The 23,337-nt window shown below is 34.6% G+C and overlaps 2 protein-coding genes across 9 annotated transcripts; one reads left to right on the forward strand and one right to left on the reverse strand.

Moving 5' to 3' along the window:
* Positions 1–244: 244 nt before the first annotated feature.
* LOC116106378 (kinesin-like protein KIN-4C) lies at positions 245–8,773 on the reverse strand. 4 transcript variants are annotated; one of them, XM_031392737.1, is made up of 29 exons: positions 8,685–8,773; positions 8,376–8,574; positions 8,082–8,228; positions 7,843–7,995; positions 7,494–7,747; positions 7,215–7,393; positions 6,936–7,060; positions 6,697–6,733; positions 6,518–6,609; positions 6,318–6,434; positions 6,130–6,261; positions 5,952–6,035; positions 5,656–5,863; positions 5,260–5,360; positions 4,788–4,886; positions 4,586–4,699; positions 4,402–4,518; positions 4,233–4,313; positions 3,566–3,637; positions 3,402–3,483; positions 3,274–3,305; positions 3,086–3,171; positions 2,779–2,850; positions 2,464–2,691; positions 1,797–1,941; positions 1,614–1,697; positions 1,444–1,504; positions 899–1,410; positions 245–746 (listed from the first exon to the last, which is right to left on the reverse strand). In XM_031392737.1, the coding sequence occupies exons 2-29, from the start codon at positions 8,499–8,501 to the stop codon at positions 411–413; spliced, it is 3,876 nt and encodes a 1,291-aa protein (XP_031248597.1). In that variant the 5' UTR covers positions 8,502–8,574; positions 8,685–8,773; the 3' UTR covers positions 245–410. The 4 variants fall into 4 exon arrangements, with proteins under 4 accessions (XP_031248597.1, XP_031248596.1, XP_031248594.1 ...); XM_031392736.1 differs by having other exon boundaries at positions 899–1,504; positions 6,130–6,243; XM_031392734.1 differs by having other exon boundaries at positions 899–1,504.
* Positions 8,774–13,738: 4,965 nt separating this feature from the next.
* LOC116106322 (mechanosensitive ion channel protein 3, chloroplastic-like) lies at positions 13,739–20,159 on the forward strand. Of its 5 annotated transcripts, none has more exons than XM_031392682.1 (14): positions 13,739–13,875; positions 14,632–14,795; positions 14,909–14,968; positions 15,229–15,386; positions 15,604–15,727; positions 15,822–15,919; positions 16,007–16,120; positions 16,405–16,492; positions 17,135–17,284; positions 17,405–17,515; positions 17,720–17,887; positions 17,980–18,093; positions 18,688–18,744; positions 19,229–20,159. In XM_031392682.1, exons 2-14 carry the CDS (start codon positions 14,718–14,720, stop codon positions 19,922–19,924), a joined length of 2,016 nt encoding a protein of 671 aa, XP_031248542.1. In that variant the 5' UTR covers positions 13,739–13,875; positions 14,632–14,717; the 3' UTR covers positions 19,925–20,159. The 5 variants fall into 5 exon arrangements, with proteins under 5 accessions (XP_031248542.1, XP_031248545.1, XP_031248546.1 ...); XM_031392685.1 differs by having other exon boundaries at positions 16,405–16,471; XM_031392686.1 differs by having other exon boundaries at positions 16,405–16,462.
* The last annotated feature ends 3,178 nt before the right edge of the window (positions 20,160–23,337 follow it).

Below are 23,337 nucleotides of genomic sequence, written 5' to 3' on the forward strand. Positions count from 1 at the left end.
CTTTCCCTATGTTCAATGAGCACTTTTCTAGTGACCTTTTCTCAAAAATGACCTCGGAAACTTGTCTAACAAAATATGGCTATGGAACCACATTTAATATGACCTCGGAAACAAGGAGTTTTTCAAACTAGGAGCAAGAGACCACTCCTAAGAGTTTCATTGAACTTTGGGAACTTTTACATTCGAATCTCGTGCACAAACGAAGACTAACTAAACTCTCAAACCAGTCTTTTTATAGATTGAAGCTAAAGGTAGCAATCATGATCTGTTCTTCAACTGCTAGAACAGCAATCAATTTCATATTCTACACAATAAAATACACTACCAAGGCTCCAACTAATCATGTTAGATCCCACAAATCCATGAATGGCGTACATGTCAACCAATATGGTGGTTTCGTTTGACTGAAGTTAACGGCTGCAGTTCTCTTTCTCCTCTGAAGTTCTTTTTGGCCGAGCAGGACTACTCGAAGCGAGAATGGTAGTTTCCTTGTTAACTGTTTCATCTGATTGATCAGCATTTCTATCCCTCAACAGGTTGCTACTATTTGATGCAGCTGAACGCATTGCCCTTGGTAACTTCAAAGGAATGTCTGCCTCACTTGCACTATTGTCTGCCTTTTTGGGAACTTCGGCTTCGGTAGTGTTGTTTTCTGGCGGCATGGAAGTTGGGGCAACAGGAACTAGCTGAATAACAGATTTCCGCCATTTCTTTCTCTGATTTGGCTTTGGTGCATTGGACTTAACCTGTTTGATTTGCACATAACATTTGTTAAGACAAAGTTAAAAGAAAACAAATGTACTAACCAAACACACTTTCATATATGCCAATATAATACTACTGAAAGTTCTTTGGATTCTTTCCCATCGACAAAAAGGATAAATAAAAGGAAACTAACCAATGCGTTTCCAATGTCTGACAGAGGTTTCCTCCTTGACCCACCATCATTATTTGTCTCAGTAGGCTTCTCAATAAGTGCGCTCTGGAGTAGCATTGCACCCTCTGAGGCAAGAAGGTGATTCTTCTCCTTATCATCAGCCCCTGGACCACTCTCTTCACTGTTGGCCACATCAGATTGTGGCAAGTCATGCTTCTTGCCGATAACAGCTTCTCTGTTGGAGCACTTAACGGCTGCACATCCGCATGATGAACTACAAATGCCCCCAGATGCTCGGCAGTGACATTTATTTGTCTTGCATGATGAGCTCTTGCTACATGTGCAACATAATCCGGATTCATTGTTCTCTTTCTGAGCAACAGTTTCCTCACCTGAATAGTCTAATCTCAGTTTTTCTGAAACATCAACTCCTAACTGATTGAACTCAACACTTGAGCGACCTCCATTTTTAGAACTTCTTTTCTTCACAGGCCGTTTTCTTGACTTTACCCATTCGTCATCTCCATCTATATCTGAATTTACCCATTCGTCATCTCCATCTATATCTGAATGTTCTGAATCAGACGTGTCCATATCCTCCAAAAATATGAATGAGCTCCGGTATCCCTAGAGTAGTAAATAGACATATCAGAAAGGAACTTATATGAAAACCTATCAATAAATATCTATTGATCTTTGAGAAAAAAACTTGAAGGAGAGAGAAATTGGCATCTACCGTCTTGCGCAAATCGTACTTACGCCCTCGGTCGAAATTGTCCGAGTCTTCTGGTTTCACAGATAAGTTTCTTAAAGTTGCATTCTGTTACAAGGATAAATGAAAATAGAAGAAAAGTTAAATAAAAACTGCTAAAGTTAAAAGCATCTCCAATATTATTGGAAAGTTAACAAATACACTAACCTGCAACTTCAACTGATGAATCAGTTCTGCCTTCTGTGTTTCAAGTTGTCTGGCAAAACTACTGAGTTTCACTACCTTTTCCTTAAGATCTCTTATTTCTGTCTCTTTCTCTCTGCAATCAACTTCCTTATCTCGTAACAAGCACCTAAAACAAACAGCAAAACATCATGTTAACAGCAAAACCCGTTGACTGAACTTTTGATAAATCTGAAATTTGATCTCAATGTAGTAATTTGATAAAGATTTTACTTGCAATCATACTTAGCATAAAACAATCACAACAAAACATTAGGGATTGTTTGGTGGTTAGCTAATATGTTTTGAGTTGATAAGAAAAATGCACATTTAAGTTAGGGTATACAAATTTCAATATTTGCAACAATTGATAGTCTCATGATAGTAATTTGATAAAGATTTTACTTGCAATCATACTTAGCATAAAACAATCACAACAAAACATTAGGGATTGTTTGGTGGTTAGCTAATATGTTTTGAGTTGATAAGAAAAATGCACATTTAAGTTAGGGTATACAAATTTCAATATTTGCAACAATTGATAGTCTCATGACAAATCAATTATCTTGTAAGACTTACAAGAGCTTAAGAAATATATACATGTAAAGATTGACTGAAATTTTATATGAAAAGGTTGACTTCTATATAATACCTGGAAGAGGATGCTAAATTGAAAAGATAATTCATAATGTTTTTTGCATCAGCAAGGGACCGAACTTGGTTCCAACGTCCTCTACCACTAAAAATTCGTTCACGCTCTTCTGCTTCTGACAATTGTGATGCCATAGAAACTAGGGTACTAGAAGAAGTTGCTAGCATGTTTTCAAGAGCAAATATTCTTGAATTTCTTGCACCAGGAGACATGGTTTCTGGGCTATCACTGCATTTTACAGTAATCAAAGATAGATTTCGTTATTGATATCCTTCTAATAATGTTAAAAAGATAATATACAACCTCAACCTCTACCTTAAATTAGTTTGCTTCAGCACTTGTGCCTCGTCCTTCAACTTTGCAATCTCATTGGCCATCCTTGCCCTCCTACAATACCGAAATATACTTTGAATCAATTTACTTGAATACATGCACAAATGAATATTTACTTAAATACATTCATAAATGAAACCAATTCAGGAACAATATATTCAAACTGAGAAAAAAATTGAAGTCCCAACTGCATAAATTTAAACTAATGCTACCAGGCTTAAAGTTTAAGTTAACTGTTGTATACTTTTCCACAAACTTTCTTACATAAAAATCATAAATATGGACTCACTCTTCCATTTGGCGCTCATATTCAGAACGTACTTCATGTACCCGCACTGTGACTTCAAGCTCATGCTCAACTGTTTGCATTAGAGCCTTCTCATAGAAAATATTGTGTTAGTATGAAAGAATCACTTCCTAAAGCATAGAACCAAATTATTCATTAACATACAACTTAGAACAAACAATTTTACTTACCTGAATTCCAGGACCATTCCCATTTCCAACACCTGCATCAAAAAATTTAGAAAAAATCCGATTAATTACAATTACAAAAACGGAAAAAATAACTCATGAGACGGTAAATTCTGAACCGGAATTTTCACCTGAGGAAGCTTTTCGAGATTCCAAAAGCTCTTTAAGTCTCTTAGTAGCCATAGAAGCCTCTTCTGTCTTTCTTTGCAAGACCTGAAATGAAAATTAGCAGTTGAAGAACAACACTCTTAGGAAAAAGAATACCCTCCTAACACCGAAGTGGATATCAATTTACCATTTTCTGCCTCTGGTTTAGAGCTAATAGCTTATGCATCTCATACTCATTCCTCCTTCCTTCTTTCTTAAGCTGGTAATTGACAACAAAAAATTTTACAATACTGGTAAGCAATATAACCAATGCAGAAAAAAACAGGAGATGTAATACTTCTGTAAAGATGTTCCAACAATTCTGAGGAGGATCAACCTTGGTTGTTTAAAGATCAACATCTAGAACGTTTATGTATCAAAACCAAATATACTTTCACCTAACCACAGTATATATCTATTATTATTATGACTTTTCTTAAGGTTGAAAGCTTCTATTTCAAAAGATTTTTTTTCCCAATTTCAAAGTTATAAGAGGTTTACTTATCTTCTTAATGAACCCAATTATATTCAAACAGGATCAACAACCTAATACACGCTTTATAAAAAATTTCAAAGACAAAAGCAATCCGCTTGGGAACAAAACGAGCCATATTGAAAGATTTGGGTTTAGTTAGTTCATTATTGCCATTTTTTTCCTTCGTATACAACATATAAAATACTCAAAAAATACATACATTCAGCAATTATAACACCATCTCTATTAAACTTATTTGACTCATCCAATAACTATAGCAAATAGTATTTCATAAAACTATTAAAACATGAAACACCATAGTCCTTTATTTTCACTATACCTGAAGAACTTCCTTTTCTCGAGATGCCTTCCATAACCTGAACTGCTCAGACTCTTGCTTAATCTTATGTTGCAATTGAACCTAAAATACACAAAATTGTGTTAATACTAAGAGCAAACAATAATATTCATGTATCATATAAACTAATTGCTTCCATAAAAAAGGGAACCTTCTGAGACTTAATTCTATGAATCTCATCCTGTAGCCGTTTTGCTGCCTCATCACTTTTTTGTTTCTGTCTCAAGAGTTGAGCTTGAGCATCTTGTTTTTTCTTCAACTGTGAAACCTGCGAAGCAGAAAGTCAATTCAGAAAGATAACTGGAGTTAAAAAAGAAAGGCAATTCTAAATATACCTGTGCCTCAAGGACATTCAACTTCTGAAGGTACTCTTCCTTCAATTTTTTAGCACCATCGTCAGAAGTAGATGATATATTTGCAAGATTGTGCCTCAGTTCCTCAATTTCTTTCTGCAATGTGATAACAATAATAGAAACTGATTTACTGGAACGACCTTTAAATTGCAAATAAAAATAAGTTTTATAGAAAGAAATTGACCTGCAAAGTCTTCTTTTCATGTTCAAGCTCTAGGACTTTCTTCTCATAATGTTGTTTAAGAACTGAAGTATCAGCACTAGCAAATCGCTTCATTTCAGCCTTCAAGAGATCAATGAAAAAGGAAAACACAGCAGTTAAACTACAAAGAATAAGAGAAACAGAATCATGTGGGAGATGAGAAAATCCTAATGCCAGGATGTATGTTATTATGTCGAAAGGAAGAGATGCTCTTACACATTATAAGCAACTTATGAAAAATTTTGGAAGAATTATATGTGGTTTATGAGACCTTAAAAATATTTGTTTTATCCATCTAAGAAATTGTTATGCCTTTATCCTGGAGTGCAAACCAAGAAATGGCCAAAACTACTTCATCAAAAAAATCTCCGGTAAGCCTGCATGTTTGAAGCAATCTGGGAAAAGTGGGTGGCAAAGATAAATCTAACAAAAACAGTACTTGAGGAACATTTACCTCCTTTTGTTCAAGTTTCCTATCCAACTCTTTGAGCTCTTTGTCCAATTTTTCTTGAAGAGAAGAATGTTCTAACTCCTTCTCTTCATCTTCAATCTCATCTGCATATATTTTGAAAGACCTTAATCTTCGTATATTTGTACAGCTACCTCATCGAATTGAAATTGGAATGCCAAAATCAATAATATAATGCTATAAAAGATGCATGCAAAAATGTTCTTATAAATGTATAGTATCTTAAACACGGCAATGATGAGAACACCAAAATTTGTATGTAGGATGAGTCCTCTGTGATAGAGAAGCCAATAGCCTTCATCCAACTTGAAGTACAAAAGGCAGAGGAATGCTTATGTTCAACAAAATAATCTTAAACCATCAAAGCAACCCATATCTTACCAGAAATGTCCACAGCTTTGGTATCACAATCAGAAGAAAACTCATTTAAACATGGGAATAGTACATTCTTTGAGCGGAATCCATCATCATCAAATTCAACACAATCAGCAGTTCGACTACGTTTGGAGCTGTATGAGTTCTTCACACGCAACAATTCCCCTTCTAACTCTTGAATTTTAGACACATAAGTTTTCAACAAATCAAAGTCCTGAAAAGGAAAATGACAGAATCACGTGTCACAATTTTTTTAATCAGGTAGCTATGATAACACAAAGGATAGAAATTGACTCACTAACCTTAGTTGAATTACAGTCAATCTCATCCCATGATTTCCCATTCCGAGCTGATTCAATTTGTATTACCAATTTGTCCTTTTCAACCTGAAATATTAAATGTATTTCAGAGATGACTCGGTGCCAAAAAAAAAATGTGTAAAAAATTCATAAAACTAAAGCACCGAAAAAAAGAAAAAACCTGAGCATCCAGAGCACGTTGTTTTAAATGCTCACAAGTTACCCTGCGTTCTTGAAGCTCCCGTTGTAACTCACTGTTGCTTGCTTCGAGTAAAGATACTTTGTGTTTCAGAATCTGCAAAAGAAGAGTTGCCTAAGCAATCAAAGTCTGGATAATAGGCGCACAGACTCTGTTATAAGCTAATATACCTGAAGATCATCATAAGGTGAACTCAAATCGCCACGATAAAATAGAAGCTCGGCCTGCAACTGCTCAATTTGGCTCCGCATCCTTTGCATTTGAGCAGCCATTGGATCACGGTTGATCTAACATCACAAAATAAACTAGGGGGTCAAAAAGAGAAGCATGACAATTAAAAGTGGTGAATATTTCAATTAATAGAACTTACAACTGCTTTGTTCTGAATGTTACGAGCTCGATTTGCATACTTCAAAGTGTTTAAAGTCTCCTCAGCATTTGTGTCCGCAGGACTAACACAAGCTATAGTTGAACGTATCAAATCAAATTAATAAAATCAAAAACTTCAATTAAAAATAATTTATAATTTTCAACATTTAAATCACATACCAATCATCACTGTTTTGCTGTTTCCTCCAAGAGAATCCTAAAATTTCAGATTTCAATATCAGATTAAAAAAGATTTTCTACAAGACTAAAACAACTTCAAATATGTTCATTTCTACACAAATAAATTCAAAACAGTAAATTTAAGTTTTTTTTTTATCAAATATGAAATAATGATATAACCCTAACAAATATTTGAAAACAAATATTTAAGATTAAAGAAAACAAATAGATTTTCATGCCTGTAATAAGCGTGTCAACTTGCTATCACGATATGGAACATGACCTCCTTCTTTACGCTTCTTCTCATCACCCAAAGCACTTATTACATTACCAAGAGCTAATAAACCCTTATTGATATGGATGCCTAAACCACAAATAACATTAAAATTAACATTAACATTATTTATTTAAATAAGAAATGAAAAGAACAACATCAACGGTGATATTTACCATTCCATTTCTTATAAAAGAAAACGTTCAACCTGAAAAACTTTTGAAACCATAAGCATTACAAGTACCTTCTTTCAAACGCATGGCATCAGCACCGGTTCGTTTGGCACGTTCTGAACCAGCAAGGTCCACTAAATGGAGTTTAGCGCAAAATATATCATCACCGATATCATCAGCTATTACTCTATTCTGGCCATAATTAATTTTCTTTTGCTCCATGGTAACAGTAAAGATAGCATGCGAACGACTGCAAAATATTGTAATGAGTTTTATTTATAACAAAATTGATGTCTAATGTCAAATATCAATAAAATAAAATAAAAGAATAAATACTTGAAAAGTTGTACCTTGATTGACTATTCATGTTGGTACTTCCGGTAGCACGGGCCAGTGAACCACGAGATATATATGATGCCATCTCTTCTTTTGTCCTAACTTCTGCCTCAGTCACGCCAGCAAGTGTTATGCCTCCATTCACTGTTTCTCTGATTTGGATAGGAGCCCTTGATGGAACAACAGGCTTGGCCACAGATGACCAATCGCCTTTGTTCAAATTAGGCAAATTCGAATCAAGCAAGTCGAAGACCTCCTCCTTGAAAATCTATCAATTCATTGGAAAATCATATTTCAGTAAATACAATAGCAACGCATAAATTACCTGAAAACAATTGAAGCCTTTATTATATCTTATCGCACCTCAATAAATGAGACTCTTATCAAGAATTCTGTAGATTCTTTATCTGCCTCAACTCTTTCAAAAATATTTTCCATTACTTTAGGTATAATTCCAAAGCTACTTCCTTCACCGCTATAATTAGTCCCCATTGTATAAGTCTTTCCAGAACCAGTCTGATATCAGCATATAAACGCAGTTAATATAACAGTGAATGTAACTAACATTGAGATAATATACTCTGATTTAACACTAAGCGAACCTGGCCATAAGCAAGAACTGTGGCATTGTAGCCATGGAATAGTGCGTCAACCAGAGGTGCCACACAGTCATCATATATTTTACTAGAAGGTACAGCTGTGTTACCATACACGTAATCATAAGTAAATGCGTGCGATCCTATCTGAACCTGTTTTGGATAGAAAATAAAATTTCAAAATAAAAATAATATTAAACACAAGCGCTATTCTTCATTTCTTCTACAGAGAAATGCTAGCAAAACTTAAAAGCGTAAAATGACTCTGTAAAACAGTTATATAAGTTTATTATAAAATACCTGAGGTACACCCGGAACCAAGGTGATGCAATCTGTACATCCATTCAGAAGCTCAGAGGTGATGAGAGGCCGAATGTTGACGGCAACTCTAACACATTGAGACGAATCCTTTGCCTCGGAATCCATATCCGGTTTTCACGACCCGTCCTCGTTTTCCAGCCAATCCAGAAAATCCTAATCAATTGGGAAACCAAAATCCCTAAAATCCAAGTTTAAAAATGAAAAATCACAAACGGTAACGAACATTTTGAACAAAATAGAATCGTGAATATTTCAGCTAAATAGAATTTTGATCCGACAGTAAATTACCTGTTAGGTAAGGGAGATTGAATTGAGAATTTGAAATGTAGACAGAGATAAAGAGGAGCGAGGAAGAGCCAATAGCGACTGCGTTTTTTTGAAGATCGAGGGTTTGAAGATTTTAATTTAATAATTTTGTAATTTAACTTTGAATCTGAGAAAAGGCGCTCGGTTGAAATTCAAATTATAGGTCACGTGAGTGGCATGTGAGTGAGGAAATATGAGGCACAGACCGCACAGTGGCACACTACAATTTTTGACCCAATGAGCCAGCTGAGTCATAGAATTTTGAAGCTAAGCGGTCAAATTTTTTTAGAAAAATAATTTCATAAAAAAGCTCTAATATCACAGAAATTTCCATAATATTTGATCCTCCAGATAATGGCCATCTAAATTTAGTAATACGGGGAATTGGTTGGTTGGCCTTGTGGAGTGCCTAAGCAATTGGTTTTGGTTTTGTTATGGTCCTCCTGGAGTATGGCAATATTATGTCATTGTGGTCTATATATGTCCTCTTTTTTTTTTTTTTTTTTTTNGAAAAATAATTTCATAAAAAACCTCTAATATCACAGAAACTTCCCTAATATTTGATCCTCCAGATAATGCTATCTAAATTTAGTAATACAGGGAATTGGTTGGTTGGCCTTGTGGAGTGCCTCAGCAATTGGTTTTGGTTTTGTTATGGTCCTCCTGGAGTATGGCAATTATGTCATTGTGGTCTATATATGTGTCTATTTTTTTTATTTTTTTTTATTTTTTACAAATAAAACAGTTAAACATTACAATTTTTACTAAAATATTTTTGTCAAATAATGGAACAATCTACCTTAAAATTTTTAGTTTGTCTTATACTCTCACAAATCGTCATCTCTCTACCTGAATCCAATTGCATTATAAAGATATAATTTGAATATATGATCTAAATTTAGTCTTTTTTTTTTTTTTTTTTTTTTTGGGGTATTCGAAGGTGTCCAAGTCAACTTGTGCGTACCTTAACTAATCTCCCAGAACCTTGAAATTAACGGTCAGATAAGTCTCTAGTGACTACCTCTTATCAATAGTCGTAGAAATTCGAATTCAAGACTACTTAAATAATACACTTAAGAGTCTCCTTCTCACTTCTATTGGGTCTTCCATTTTCCCTTCATCCACATACAAGACCAAATTGGTTATTATTGATTTCAAGTTTTCTTTTACTAAGTAATCCATGTGATACAACTAAACTAACAAATCAAAATTTGATTTAGGAGTATTTGAGTCAAAAAGAAAAAGTAAACGTCTCAAATAATAAAAAATTCTTCATCTTAATATCTGTTTATTACATAAAAGCATGTGAATGGTACAAATTACCAATGGGTGTATAAAACAGTATGGGCCATCTCTTCAAATGGAAGCGCGGGTCGATTCTCAACTTGGGCCCTCAATTACAACGGTTAACTTATTTTGTCATGTTAGTGCTCTCTTTTTGCTAACATCATTACACCGCATGACGGCAATAAAAAAAGATTAAAAGAAAAAGGGTGGAATGAGTAATAACGAATTAACGATCACCCAGAGTCAAACTGAAGAACCTCAACCTATACATGATTAACAGGAAAGGAGGTAAAGTCTACAGGTTTAACACTCACAAAGTGACACGATTAGATGAGTTATTATATTTCCTTTGAGAAGTTTGGGGAACCTTATTTTCAAAATGTAACAATTTTGCATTAGATGATTGTTGATCGATAATTAACACAGACGAGGATGAGTAATATTTAGGGATGGGTAGAAAACCCGGCCCCGCGAGGACTTGACCTGCCCCCGGCCCAAACGGGATAGAGTTTCCTCGAATCATTCAGGATTTGGGCTAGCATTGGGCCTAAAATTAGTCCTGAAATTCGGGGACAAGTCGGGGTTAGGATAGGTCTTGCCTAGGCCTGGCCCCGTTTTATCACCGCCCTGAAATCCTCGGGCCAGTCCGTATATATATATATATATTAAAAATCAAACATATATTATACAATACCAAATTATAATTGTGTAAGTATTTTATGAAACTATATACAAATAGATAATAAATAAAACAGATTAAATATAATAAATCATTATAAATATTTGTAACATATATACATATATATATATATATAGTGATAATAGCTGCCATTATGATATTTCAAAATACTAAGCGTTGATTGTTTTTTGGACTGTTATGCAATTAAAGCAACAACAGTTTCAATTTTTAATTTAAAAATGGCTGTTATGCAATTAGTATAATGACAGTTTTTTGAGTTTTAATAGGTGAGTGACAGTTTTATGGGTGACTATTATGATTTCAGCTGTTATAATATTAATAAATTGGAGTAATTTGGTTGTTACTGTACTAATTATTAAGAGAGTAACATCTGAATATTTTGTGTATAAAAGGACTGATTCCTTTTCATTTGTGATATACTCCGATTGTTTTTGCTCCCATTTTCATATTGTGTCAAAACATTTTTTAGTTCTCATTGTTGATATCATATCATCACTAGTCGGTTACTTCTCTATTATTGTTCTAAATCTCTATTAGAGTGTGCACTATAAAAGAAGATTCGTCATTATATCCTGGAGGTCAATCCGCTATTAAGCTCTTTTGCACCACGAAGATTCTTCCAATAGGGGTGGAATTCTGATCTTAAGGACGGTGCTTTTGCATGCCTTGACGCTGCTGTCTTGCTGCTGTGTTCGTTGTTGTTTCACTGCTGTATTGTTGTTGTCTCTCTGATGTTTTCCTGTTGTCCTCTTATTGTTTTCCTGTTGTTTCACTACTGTTCTTTTGTTGTTTTGCTACTGTCTCTCTACTATTTTTTCTGTTGTTTCACTGCTGTTCTTCTGCTATTTTGTTACTATTCTTTCACTTGTTTGCTGCTGCTATTTTGCTACCAATTTTATTATTAAATTTCAACAAATGTATTATATATTATACATATGCTATTATCTATAATCATATGTTAATACATAATATATATGTGTAATTTATCATTTGGTGTTTTGATTGATTATAATAAATCAATAAATCATTGTAGATTTAATTTTTTTTTATGGTATATTATAATTTGGAGAAAATGGTAATAAGGACACAAAACCCCCAGACAGGGAATTCGGGGATTTTGGAGAACAGGCTTTATTCGGGGATTCCCCTTCGGCTTTCAGGTTGGGGCCGGAGAGAGGGGTCCCCGACCCCGCCTTGGCCCATGCCCATCCCTAGTAATATTACACCTACAACTTTTTTATACAAATTTTCTTTCATAAATTATGTGGTAAAAGATAATTGGATGAAAATTTATTTTAAATTTAAAATCACTAAATCATGTTTTGCCACATAAGTTTGTGAGAGAAAAATTGTGAGTATAGTATTATTAAATATTTTTTCTATAAAACGTCTCTAATTGGTGTACTAGCAAGCATTACAAAAAAAAAAAAAAAAAAAAAAAAGTGATATTGGTCATTAATAGAAGACTTGCTAAAAAATTAAAGCTAAATAACGAAACTATAATAGTGGTACATGATTGAAGATGTGTTCAAAGTGATTAATGAATTTACTCATATAAATACCAAGTTAACAAATTGATGGAATTAAGTGATGAACATGTAATGGATATTGACAATGCAAATTTTTGTTCTTTAATAATCAAGCGATTAATCTATTGTGACACATTCAAATGATAACACATTTAAGTTTGGAAACAAAAAAAAAAAAAAAAAACCAAATTGATGTATATTGAAAAGTAAAGTAATCAAATTGATTTAGTCAATATGTGTAAGTTATTTACAATGTAAAATAAAATTTTAATATTAAAGCATAATAGTAGTCAAATACAAAAATCGATGGTGACACCCGACGCATGAGATAAGGGATATGTTAACCTTAGTTGGACAGCTCCTTCGCAGCAACAATCATCCACCAGTTTCAAAGTAATTGTCTCAACTTCACTCAATAAGACGCCAATAATATAAGCATACCATACACGTGTCTTACCAATCCATCACGACAACTAGTGTTATGCCGTGTTGTGTTTTATCATCTCCACACAAGCTCTACTTCTGTCTTCCTCCACAAAAATGGTCCCGCGGCTGAATTGGTCTAGCCACACCCCCATCAAATCAAATTATATAATTATTTGATTTTGCTAATTATATGGTTACTTTAACTAATTTAAATCATTACATTTAACCATTTTTAGCTATGAATTTGACTTTTAGATTTCGAATATTACGAGGACACATTATAAATATCATCTTAAAAATCCTAAAATGTTCTTCAATATTTTTGAATTTATCCTTTTTAAAAGGATTTACCAAAATCCAATAAAAGATAAAAAGGACCGACCTTTGAGTTGAGTTGTCACAACTCACAAGGCGAAGAGGAAACAAGAGAAGAGAATTACGCATGAGGCGTACGTTAGCCCGACACAAGTCGCCACGAAAAGTGCACACAGTATAATAAACATTAAATTTGCTGGTCCACAAAAATTAGATTTGCACTTACTACATCCAAACTAAGAGTAAACACCTTTTCCCACCCAAGGTTTGCCTTCATGACACTATCCCACCCAAAAAGTTTCAAAATATCACTTTTCTACCAAAAGTATGTAGTTCGTCTACTATACAGAATACACTTTTCGATTCGACGGCCAATGAACAGAAACCTTGATCTAGGATGTTGGGGTTTTTGAAGAGTAAATGAAGTTAAGTTTTTTGGTGGTAACATGTTGAATTTTGGAGGTTGGATTTAGTCAGAATCTAACTTGGGAGGGGCGACTGCGTGTTACACAAATCGCTCGATTGTAGGAGATTGGCGAGGTTTTAGAGAGAATGTTTGAGGGGTTTTGGTGGTGATGATCGGGGGGAAAATGATGGTGGAATGGGGTCGCAAAGATGTTAGAATCTGCCAATGATTGGTTGGAATATAAATATTGGATGAGAAAGTGATATTTTAAAACCTTTGGGTGAAAAGGTTATTAAGGCAAACCTTGGATGGGAAAACATCGTTAACTCTCCAAACTAATATAATTGGACCCCGTCGCGAGTTAGAAAATTCAACCCTCCGCGTAAATTTAGCGTTATCCCGATTAATTTGAGTGTCTCCACAACGTTCCTGACAAAGGACCGGTTTCAACCAGAGGGAAGCACAGAGCAAGAGCGAAGATTTGACCGTTAGTCTCTGTTTCATTTCGCAGTAAGTACCTCGCTGCTCTCTTCTTGTTTTGTTTTCTTTGAATGGTGAGCAAATTTTGTGGAAAATATTTGCGTGTCACGCGTTTTTGAGAAAATGTGAGCGTTGTTTATGTTCTTTTATATAATTTTTTTGGCTGTGGATATCGGAACGGTGCCTGAATCATTTTTTGTTTTGTTTGTTATGGTTTATGATCTTTTTGTTATTTATTTGCTGTTAAATATATAATTATAAGTTATTTTCGAACTAAATGAGAGACATTTTTGTGTATAGGTTTTGGTTTTGGTTTTGGTTTTGGTTTTGGTTTTGGATTTTATTTTATTTTTCTCTTTTTTCCTTATATACTCTAAATCTTTTATTCTCTACTGTCTATTTTTCTGACAGTTTGGTTTCTGACAAGTGAGCAAAAAGGAAAAATGAAGATTTGTGTTAATCACTGTTTTATTGTTAAAAAATTAATTAAGGGCACAGTTATATTCAAACTTTTGATTTTCAAGGATCACAGGGAAATGGGAGCTTTAGATTTTTTAATCTTCATATTCTTACTTCTTCTTGTTAAGATGTGTTCGTAAGTTTTTTTTTTTCAATGATCCCTTGTACGTTTGACTCTTTTTTTTCCTTTCCCCCAAAGATTAAAATGTGTTCGTAAAGTGGTAATGTAATTGGAAAACTGAAGTATTTTCTAAGTAACACTTTGACAGGTTCCATACATGCTTTGTAACCTCTAGCTTATTTGATATCTTCACACATTTTCTTTAGATATATTATCGGGTTACGAAGGTGAAGCAAGATTGAACTGTGTTATGATATTGTTCCACTAGTGGTAATTGCATTCCTTTGCGACAATGACGTGTGCCAGTTCTATGCAATGGTCTCCGGGATCAAAAATTTACGGCAATTTTGGATGTTGTAATGTTTGTGTTGTAAGTAATTATTATCTTCCGAACACTACCCTCTTGCATAAGAGTTTCTTTTCCAAAGTTTATACCACTGGGTTATGTCTCAGTTCTTTTCCTTTATTGGCTTCTCTTAATAGGGTGTGACTGGAAAGGAACGATTACATATGGTTCACATTAATCTTTCATCACGTTTTATGGTATGCTTTTCCATGGATATATAAGGAATTTTTATATTTTTTAAATTTCTGTTGTCTTTGAACCTTCTATGTTATTTGAGTTATTGTTATTGAAATGATTGTCGTAGCGAGTTTATGATTTTTCCTTGTAGCATGGTTTATAGTGTCTCCATTCAATTTGATTGTTTAAAGGTTTTGCCTTGTTGACTGCTTTCATGCCCTTGTTATTATAGATTGATAGAGTCTGAGCACTCTAAAATTTCTGTTTGTTTCATCTTCAGAGACAGGATGCTTGGAGTCTTCATCTTTTAAGCGGTGTATGTGGACCAATAAATCCTTTATCTTCCAGGGGTAATGTTTTTCTCTGCCGATCTGTTTTAGTACGAGGTGGAGGAAATGAGATTCCTGTTCTGAAATCTGCTGCTGTGGTTTTGACAAAGTAATTTTTTTTTTAACTTTCCAGATTTTTTTTTTTCATGTTTATACTTAGACCCGATTTTTGGCTGGTCTTTACACAATTTCACACTATGTAAACACATTCGAACAATTTTAATTGCTGATAAGTTAATTCTGTTTTCATTCCATGGCTTTACATATACTTCTTCCCCATGTTACTGAATACTTAATCAGAAAAAAATTTCACTTTGACTTTTCAGGTCATATGATACATTGCGGGGAAACCCTGTAGTACTTCAGCTGATCCCAGCAGCTGGGATTATTGCTTTTGCTGCATGGGGTATTGTGCCACTCGTGCGTCTGGGCAGGGTTATATTCCTCAATGTAATTATTGTGACATTTCACTATTTGTTTTTCCCTTCCATGTTGGTGAAATCCTGAGTGGTTTGTTTTGCTCCTTTATTGTTATTTTGTGCAGAGGACTGATAGTAGTTGGAAGAAAAGTAGTACACACTACGTTCTGACCTCTTATCTTCAACCATTGGTGCTATGGACCGGAGCAACACTTGTCTGCAGGTGTGCCTCTGCACTGCAGAGCACTATAGTTAAATGATTTTGTTCTTCAAGGCATTATATTAGTACTGATGGGAGAGTTTATTTCAGGGCGTTAGATCCAGTAGTTTTACCTTCAGAAGCAAGCCAGGCTGTTAAGCAACGGGTCTTGAATTTTGTACAATCATTGTCAACAGTGCTAGCATTTGCCTATTGTTTATCAAGGTAAGTGTGTTCGCTACCAAATTCATTGCTTTAAGAAGCTGGAAATTGCGTTTATCAATCCACTAAGCGACTCTGTTTTAAGTGGAATATGAATTTTTTCAATGAAGAATTGTATAAATTCCTTGGTTAGTAAAATAAACTACTCTAGACTGTTCTCTTAAATGTGATTGATTGCAGTTTGTTGATTGCCTGCTCAGTTTTAATGTTGACCTGCTCTGGGGTTTTGAACTGTTTTGTAATATTCATATAAAAAAATTCTATTTGTAATGTGCCTCTCTTTGCAGCTTGATCCAGCAGGCACAAAAATACTTTCTGGAGACAAATGATTCTGATTCCAGTGAGGCAAGAAATGCAAGTTTCTTTACTTTTCCGGTTTGGAATTTTCATCAATTTGCTCATCCTGTTTTTATCACTTCCTTAAGATAATTTGCTGTGTAATTTTGTATTTTCTAAAATCTGTTGTGATGAATATCTTATCAATCTTAGATTTTGTTGCATACCCATGCCTGTTGCTTGTACTTATAATAGCTATTCCTGTTGAAATTAAACATGGCGCTTTGAAATTATATTAGCTTGACAAATTTGGTAAGTTGGTTTTCAGTTACTTTTTTGGTTGCTTGAGGGGCTTTAAGTTGAGCTGCCAAATATCATGAGAATTTAAGCCTGTATTAGCATATTATAATCTGGTGCTTGATTTCTGATGCAAACCAATGGACGGATGCAAGTAATTGGGGAGAAATTGATCTGAAAGATAACACAATAATTTGATAAGATTTTGAGTTGGATTTGTCTATTAAGATGAATAACTAATGTAAAATCAGTATATACTGAGGATTTCTATAATTGCCAGTATGGTCTGTTGGGTAACTTTTGTGGCAGGCTTTTTCTTCTAACTTATTTTCCTTGAATTTTGATCAAGGAGTTATAAAACCATAATTAAGCTATATTAAAGGCACTGGTAGAGTGAAACTAACCAAATATTGTTTCTAACACAGTTGTTTCTTGCTGTGGCAGATGGGCTTCAATTTTGCTGGGAAAGCTGTTTATACTGCGGTATGGGTTGCTGCTGTATCCTTGTTCATGGAGTTGCTTGGTTTCTCTACTCAGAGGTGGCTTACTGCTGGAGGTCTTGGTACAGTATTGCTCACGCTTGCCGGTCGCGAGGTAAGCTCAGTTTTGTTCTGGGCAATTCAGTTGAAAGCTCTAGATTTTTTTTATTCTTATCATGTTATGGATTGTCCTTAATATTCCTTTGGCTTGATTTCATCTGTTTGATGCATTCAGATATTTACGAACTTCCTTTCAAGTGTAATGATCCATGCAACGCGGCCATTTATTGTCAATGAATGGATCCAAACCAAGATTGAAGGCTATGAAGTTTCTGGCACTGTTGAGGTTTGTGTTAGTTTCTGTTGTCAATATCTTGGAGTCAGAGCTTTAGAACAAATCATGTATTATCTCTCATTGGTTTGCCTGCATCTGGACATGAGTGGGAGTATAAGTTTTGGTTCTTTTTGCTGAACAAATAAAAAAGTTAATTGTTGTACTTGATCCAACGTTTATGGGTTTCTTTTTAATTATGATCTTATATTGTACCAGCATGTGGGTTGGTGGTCACCGACAATTATAAGGGGAGATGATCGTGAAGCTGTTCACATTCCAAATCACAAGTTCACTGTTAGTGTGGTGAGGAATCTTAGTCAGAAGAGTCATTGGCGCATCAAGACCCACCTTGCTATCAGTCACTTGGATGTCCATAAAGTTAATGTGAGAAGCAATCTTAGTTCACCTTGTTAGAAATTTTTGCTAGTTAGAATATTTTGATCATATAATAACTTGCATTTCCCTGTTTTCTTTAGATTATTGTAGCTGATATGCGTAAAGTTTTGGCCAAAAATCCTCAAGTAGAGCAGCAAAAGTTACACAGAAGAGTTTTCTTGGAAACTGTAAACCCAGAAAATCAGGCTCTTATGGTAAGGCTTTTATGTTGTTTTCTTATTCTTTTCGGATGTTTTATTTATTTATTTATTTTTTTTTTTTTTTAAGGCAACAAAAATTTAATGGATTTTTTTTTTTTTTTTGGATTAAATTAATATCAAGTTATAATGCTCTATTCTTTTGATACCTGAATTTTGAAATATCTTCTCAATGTTATGATGTTGTATGTACAAGATGGCTTATGAGAAAGTTTCTCATAATTTTTGTTTGGCCTCTGTTTTATTCGTGCAAAACTGAGTTGTTTATGTTTATGAAATTTAAAAGAAGTTAGATTTTCAGTGTAGAATAAAAAGATGTCTAAAGAGTTTTTGAGTCCATTTTTCTGCAGTGTCGAATTCATCAAGTGCTTAGTGACTCATGTGGACTTCAATCTAAACTCCTGTTGGCCTCAGCCAATAACTTGGGTTTACCTTAGCTTTTATCTCAATTATTTTTTGAAAAAAATGAGAAATATTGAGAAGAGTGTAATGATTGTTTTGCTATTATGATTTCTTTCCTTCTTATTAGTTATGATGATTGCCTTTTTTACGAAGGTCATGACATCTATTCACTGGTCCATATTTTTACAGATTCTGGTATCTTGCTTCGTGAAAACTTCACACTTTGAAGAGTACCTCTGTGTTAAGGTAAAATTAGTTTACTAACAGATGCTTTGTGCAATTGCATGCTGTAAATGTAAAGTAAGATTTCACAGAGATAAAAATGTGTAGTCTTGCTATTGTTACGTCAAAATTGCAAAATGGACCCTCGGCATTTATGATTATAATTACGTTTGTTTTGGTGAAATCTTGAAGAAATTGTCAATTATGAACACAATTTCTGAGATGTGAGATACCCCAAATAGTCCATGTAGATTCATCCATTCCTTTCTGCTCATCTGCTTTTGTTAATCAATTTTATTCTTCGTATAAGGGATGTGCTACAGTGACATACTACTGTTAGTGGCATTATTAATCTGCTTTTGATGTTTCCAATGTATGCTACTGCAACCCCCCCTCCCACACCCACACACACAGAGAGAGTCAGTCTGTGTGCCGTTATTTATTCTGTTAGTGAGTGAGGAACAAGGAGTTGAGCACGCTTTAAAGACTAATCATTGCACTGAAACAGGAAGCAATACTTATGGATCTTCTCAGAGTTGTCAGCCATCATCAAGCCCGTCTGGCCACTCCCATCCGCACAGTTCAAAAAATTTACAGTGAGGCTGACTTGGAGAATATACCTTTTGCTGACACGATTTTCTCACGTTCTAGAGCACCTGCTAATCGCCCATTTCTTCTCATTGAACCTGCTTATAAGATCAGTGGTGAAGAGAAAGTTAAAGCTTCAACTCGTCCAGTGCAAAATGAAGAAAAAGATGCTAAGGTTGAAGCAGCCTCAACATCTGGCTCCAAGGTAGATTCAAAGGCTGGATCAGAGTCAATTCTTGAGACTAATGGAGACAAGGTAGCATCAACAGCTGCTTCCAATGCCAGTACAAAGTCCCAAAGTGGGAATGTGGTGCAGGATAATTCAGTTCAGAACAAGAATGAAGAAGAGCCAAATGAAAGCATTGGAGATGCAGGGAAGAAGACAGGGAAAGTAACTAGGCCGACTTTGGAAGAGAACATTGTTCTTGGTGTTGCTCTAGAGGGCTCAAAAAGGACTCTTCCGATTGATGATGAGTTGGCAGCATCTTCTCTGTCTGCAGAGTCAAAAGAATTGGCTGCCAGCCGCAATGGGAGTGGATCTCCGGCTGTTAGCAAAGAGAAGAAAGATGGTCAGATGCCGGCAGTTCCACGTCCTGGTGCCAATCAAGCTGACTAGTAGGATAGAAATTATGGAGAGAGGCTGTTTTCGATTGGTGTTGTGCAGAAATATGCATGCGGCTGTGTTTTTAAAGCTGGTGTACTACAGTTTGTACGTATGTCATCAATCGACTGATTGTAATTAATTGTTGAAACAAAAATTTGGGCCGATAGGGCTTATTACTTGGGATATTAATTTGGTATATCAATTGTTACGGAGTTACAAATTGCAAGTTATGGATACTTTAATCGAAGGACTAATCTCCAAGTTAATCACCCTGGAGGGTAAACTAATAATTTTCTAACATTTGCGATGGAAGCTAACTCCCAAAAATCAAAATAAATGTAAAATTTGGTGGTGACAGTTACAGTATACAGCATTAAGTTGTTTTAAATTTTAATAGGTTGAATCTTGCTGATTGGTAAAACCTGTAAGATCAGATATGTTCTCTTGCATACTGTTGAACTCGGGTTGTTTACACTTTACAGTCGTGAATAAAATTTTCCGCATATTTCGTGTTACCTTTTTAAACATGTATATACATTCACAAATTTGAACTTTAAACTTGAAAACTTGCAACCCAAATTTCACCTCCTCTCCTCTACCTACATATGCGAAAATATAAAATCACTAAAAAGACTTGTAAACAGTTATAGAACGAGAAAATGAGCTTCTTGGTTTCATTCACAACGATCTTGGAGATTTAAAACAAGCCATGACCAGAGGAGGAAAAAGTTTTATTAACTTTTTATGAGATACTCTAGATTATACTTATTGAGAGTAAAGATGAAGCAATTAAAATGTTCTTAACATATAAAATGAAGTTGAAAATCAACTCAATAAGAAAATTAAAAGGTTAAGAACAGATAGAGGAGGTGAATATGAGTCAAATGACTTTGATTCTTTTATAGAGATCATGGTATTATACATGAGACTACACCTCCTTATTCCACAGTCTAATGGAGTTACTGAGAGGAAAAACAGAACTTTAAAGAAATGATGAATGCTATATTGATTAGTTCTGGAGCACTTTAATTGTGGGGGGAAGCGATGTTTTAGCTGTTACATACAAAAAAAATTCCTTTTAAGGAAACAGGCAAAACACCATAAGAACTCTGGAAAGGTCATGTACCTAACCTGAATATTTTAAGTGTGGGGGTGTTTTGCTAAAGTTCGAATTCTTGAACCTAAAAGGAAAAGGTTATGACCTAGGATTGTTGATTGTATGTTTGTAGGTTATGCTCAAAACAGTGTTGCTTATAGATCATGGTAATAAAGCAAAAGGTTGGTTTGTATGATGCAAACACAATCATTGAATCTAAAAAACGCAAATTTTTTGAGAATGTTTTTCCTAAGAAAATCAATTATAAAAAGGCTTACCTTAAAATGAAACTTTTGAGAGTGTTCCTCAAAATGAAACTTTTGAGAGTTTCCTCAAAATGAAACTCTTTGGAATTCTTCTGAAAGTTCAGAGTTAGAAATAAGGAGAAGTAAGAGAGTTAGAAAAGCCAAAAGTTTTGGTGATGATCACTATGTCTTTCTTACAGAGAATGATCCTCAGACTTATGAGGAAGCAATGACTTCTCGAGATGCACTTTTGGAAAGAGGCGAGTAAATAATGAAATTGAGTCCATTATGATTACATACATAGGAAGTAGTTAATTTGCCACCAGGAACAAACCAATAGGGTGCAAATGGATATTTAAAAAAAATTAAAGACTGATGGATCAATTGATAAATACAAGGCAAGATTGGTTACCAAAGGTTATACACAAAAGAAAGATATAGATTATTTTGACACTTAGTCCCTGTAACAGAATAGCATCCATTAGAGTGTTAATTGTTTTAGTTGCAATTTACAAATTACATATACATCAAATGGATGTAAAGACAACTTTTCTTAATGGAGACCTAGGTGAAGAAAATTTATATAAAACAACCAGGGTTGTGGTATCCCAGGTAATGAGCATAAAGTGTGCAAATGTGTAAAATCTCTTTATGGACTTAAACAAGCATCAAAACAATGGCATGAGAAGTTGACCAAGTGTAGTCTCAAATGAGTTACAATCAATGATTAGATAAATGTGTATATTCTAAATCATTTGAAGACAACAATTAGTGATAATATGTCTTATGTTGATGACATGTTAATATTTAGTGCTAATATGGATGTGATAATTTAGACTAAAGAGTTTCTTGCCTAAATTTGATATGAAAGATATGGGAGAGGCAAATGTTATTCTTGGGATTAAAAATCATTAAGATAAATGATGGTCTCAAGTTATCACAACAACACCATGTTGAAAATTTCTTAAGAAAATTGGGTATTTAGACAGTAAACCCGTCTCAAATCCTTATGATGGAAATACTCAACTCAAGAAAAATACACAACACAATGTGAGTCAAATAGATATGCCCAAATCATTGATAGCCTATGTATTAATGAATAGTACAAGGCCTGATATGCTTATGCTGTCACTAGATTGAGTATGTATACTCATAATCTAATAAGAGTCATTGGATAGCATTAGACAGAGTTGCTAGATATTTGAAGGGCACCATTGATTATGGGCTAACGTTTGGAAGTACACCATTGTGTTAGAAGGATATTCGATGCCAATGGATATCAGATTCAGATGAAATAAAATCCACAAGTGGTTATATCTTTACACTTGGTGGAGGGTGTTGTGTCATGGAAGTCTCTAACCAAACTTGCATAGCTCGGTCTACCATGGAGTTTGAGCTTATCGCCTTAGAAAAGGCATGTTTTGAGGCTAAGGGTTAAGGAATTTCTTAGCAGATCTTCCCATTGAAACTCACCTCCTATTTCAGTATCAATCCATTGTGATTGTCAGGCCACAATAACGAGAGCAAATAGCAAAATTTATAATGGGAAAAGTAGACATATCCGAATAAGGCATACCATTATAAAACAGTTGCTAGAATCTGGGGTCGTGAGCCTAGATTTTGTGAAGTCGGAGTTAAATTTGGCCGATCCTTTACTAAACCATTAAGCGGATGTTAGTGGAATACACTTTAAGGGGGATGGGACTTATGCCTAAAGCATAAGGCAAGAGTGATGGTAACCCTACTTATGTGATGTGGGATCCCAAGAAGTAGGTTCATGAGGAAATAACAAGTCACTTGTTGTTTTATTAAGTATTATCGAATTTTATCTATAGAAAGTCCTCATATGGCGAGATAATACTGATTACAGTGAATAAGGTTGAGTAAAATTACTCTTAATGAAATCCATAGCCAACATAAATAGTGGTGTGAAAACTGCAATTCGCACCTTATGGAGGTTCACCTATGTGAGTGTGGAATGGGTCGATTCCTATGAGAGCTTAGGCAAGCATCTCTAGAGCACTCATGAAATCCAGGCTAGCATGGGCCATAAAATGCTAAACGCAGAACAATATACAATATTG

Source organism: Pistacia vera, unplaced genomic scaffold, assembly GCF_008641045.1.
Source record: "Pistacia vera cultivar Batoury unplaced genomic scaffold, PisVer_v2 Contig512, whole genome shotgun sequence".
In the NCBI taxonomy this organism is placed as follows: Eukaryota; Viridiplantae; Streptophyta; class Magnoliopsida; order Sapindales; family Anacardiaceae; genus Pistacia; species Pistacia vera.

What these genes read in the sequence shown, in the direction of transcription:
- LOC116106378 (XM_031392734.1), bottom strand. Translation starts at nt 8,501, where the DNA reads ATGGATTCCGAGGCAAAGGATTCGTCTCAATGTGTTAGAGTTGCCGTC. An exon ending in TTCATCAGTTGAAGTTGCAG is followed by an intron (nt 1,698 to 1,796) that starts GTTAGTGTATTT and finishes TCCTTGTAACAG; the next exon opens with AATGCAACTTTAAGAAACTT. An exon ending in AGTACGATTTGCGCAAGACG is followed by an intron (nt 1,505 to 1,613) that starts GTAGATGCCAAT and finishes TTACTACTCTAG; the next exon opens with GGATACCGGAGCTCATTCAT.
- LOC116106322 (XM_031392682.1), top strand. Translation starts at nt 14,718, where the DNA reads ATGACGTGTGCCAGTTCTATGCAATGGTCTCCGGGATCAAAAATTTAC. An exon ending in TCACGCTTGCCGGTCGCGAG is followed by an intron (nt 17,285 to 17,404) that starts GTAAGCTCAGTT and finishes TGATGCATTCAG; the next exon opens with ATATTTACGAACTTCCTTTC. An exon ending in TGGATGTCCATAAAGTTAAT is followed by an intron (nt 17,888 to 17,979) that starts GTGAGAAGCAAT and finishes TGTTTTCTTTAG; the next exon opens with ATTATTGTAGCTGATATGCG.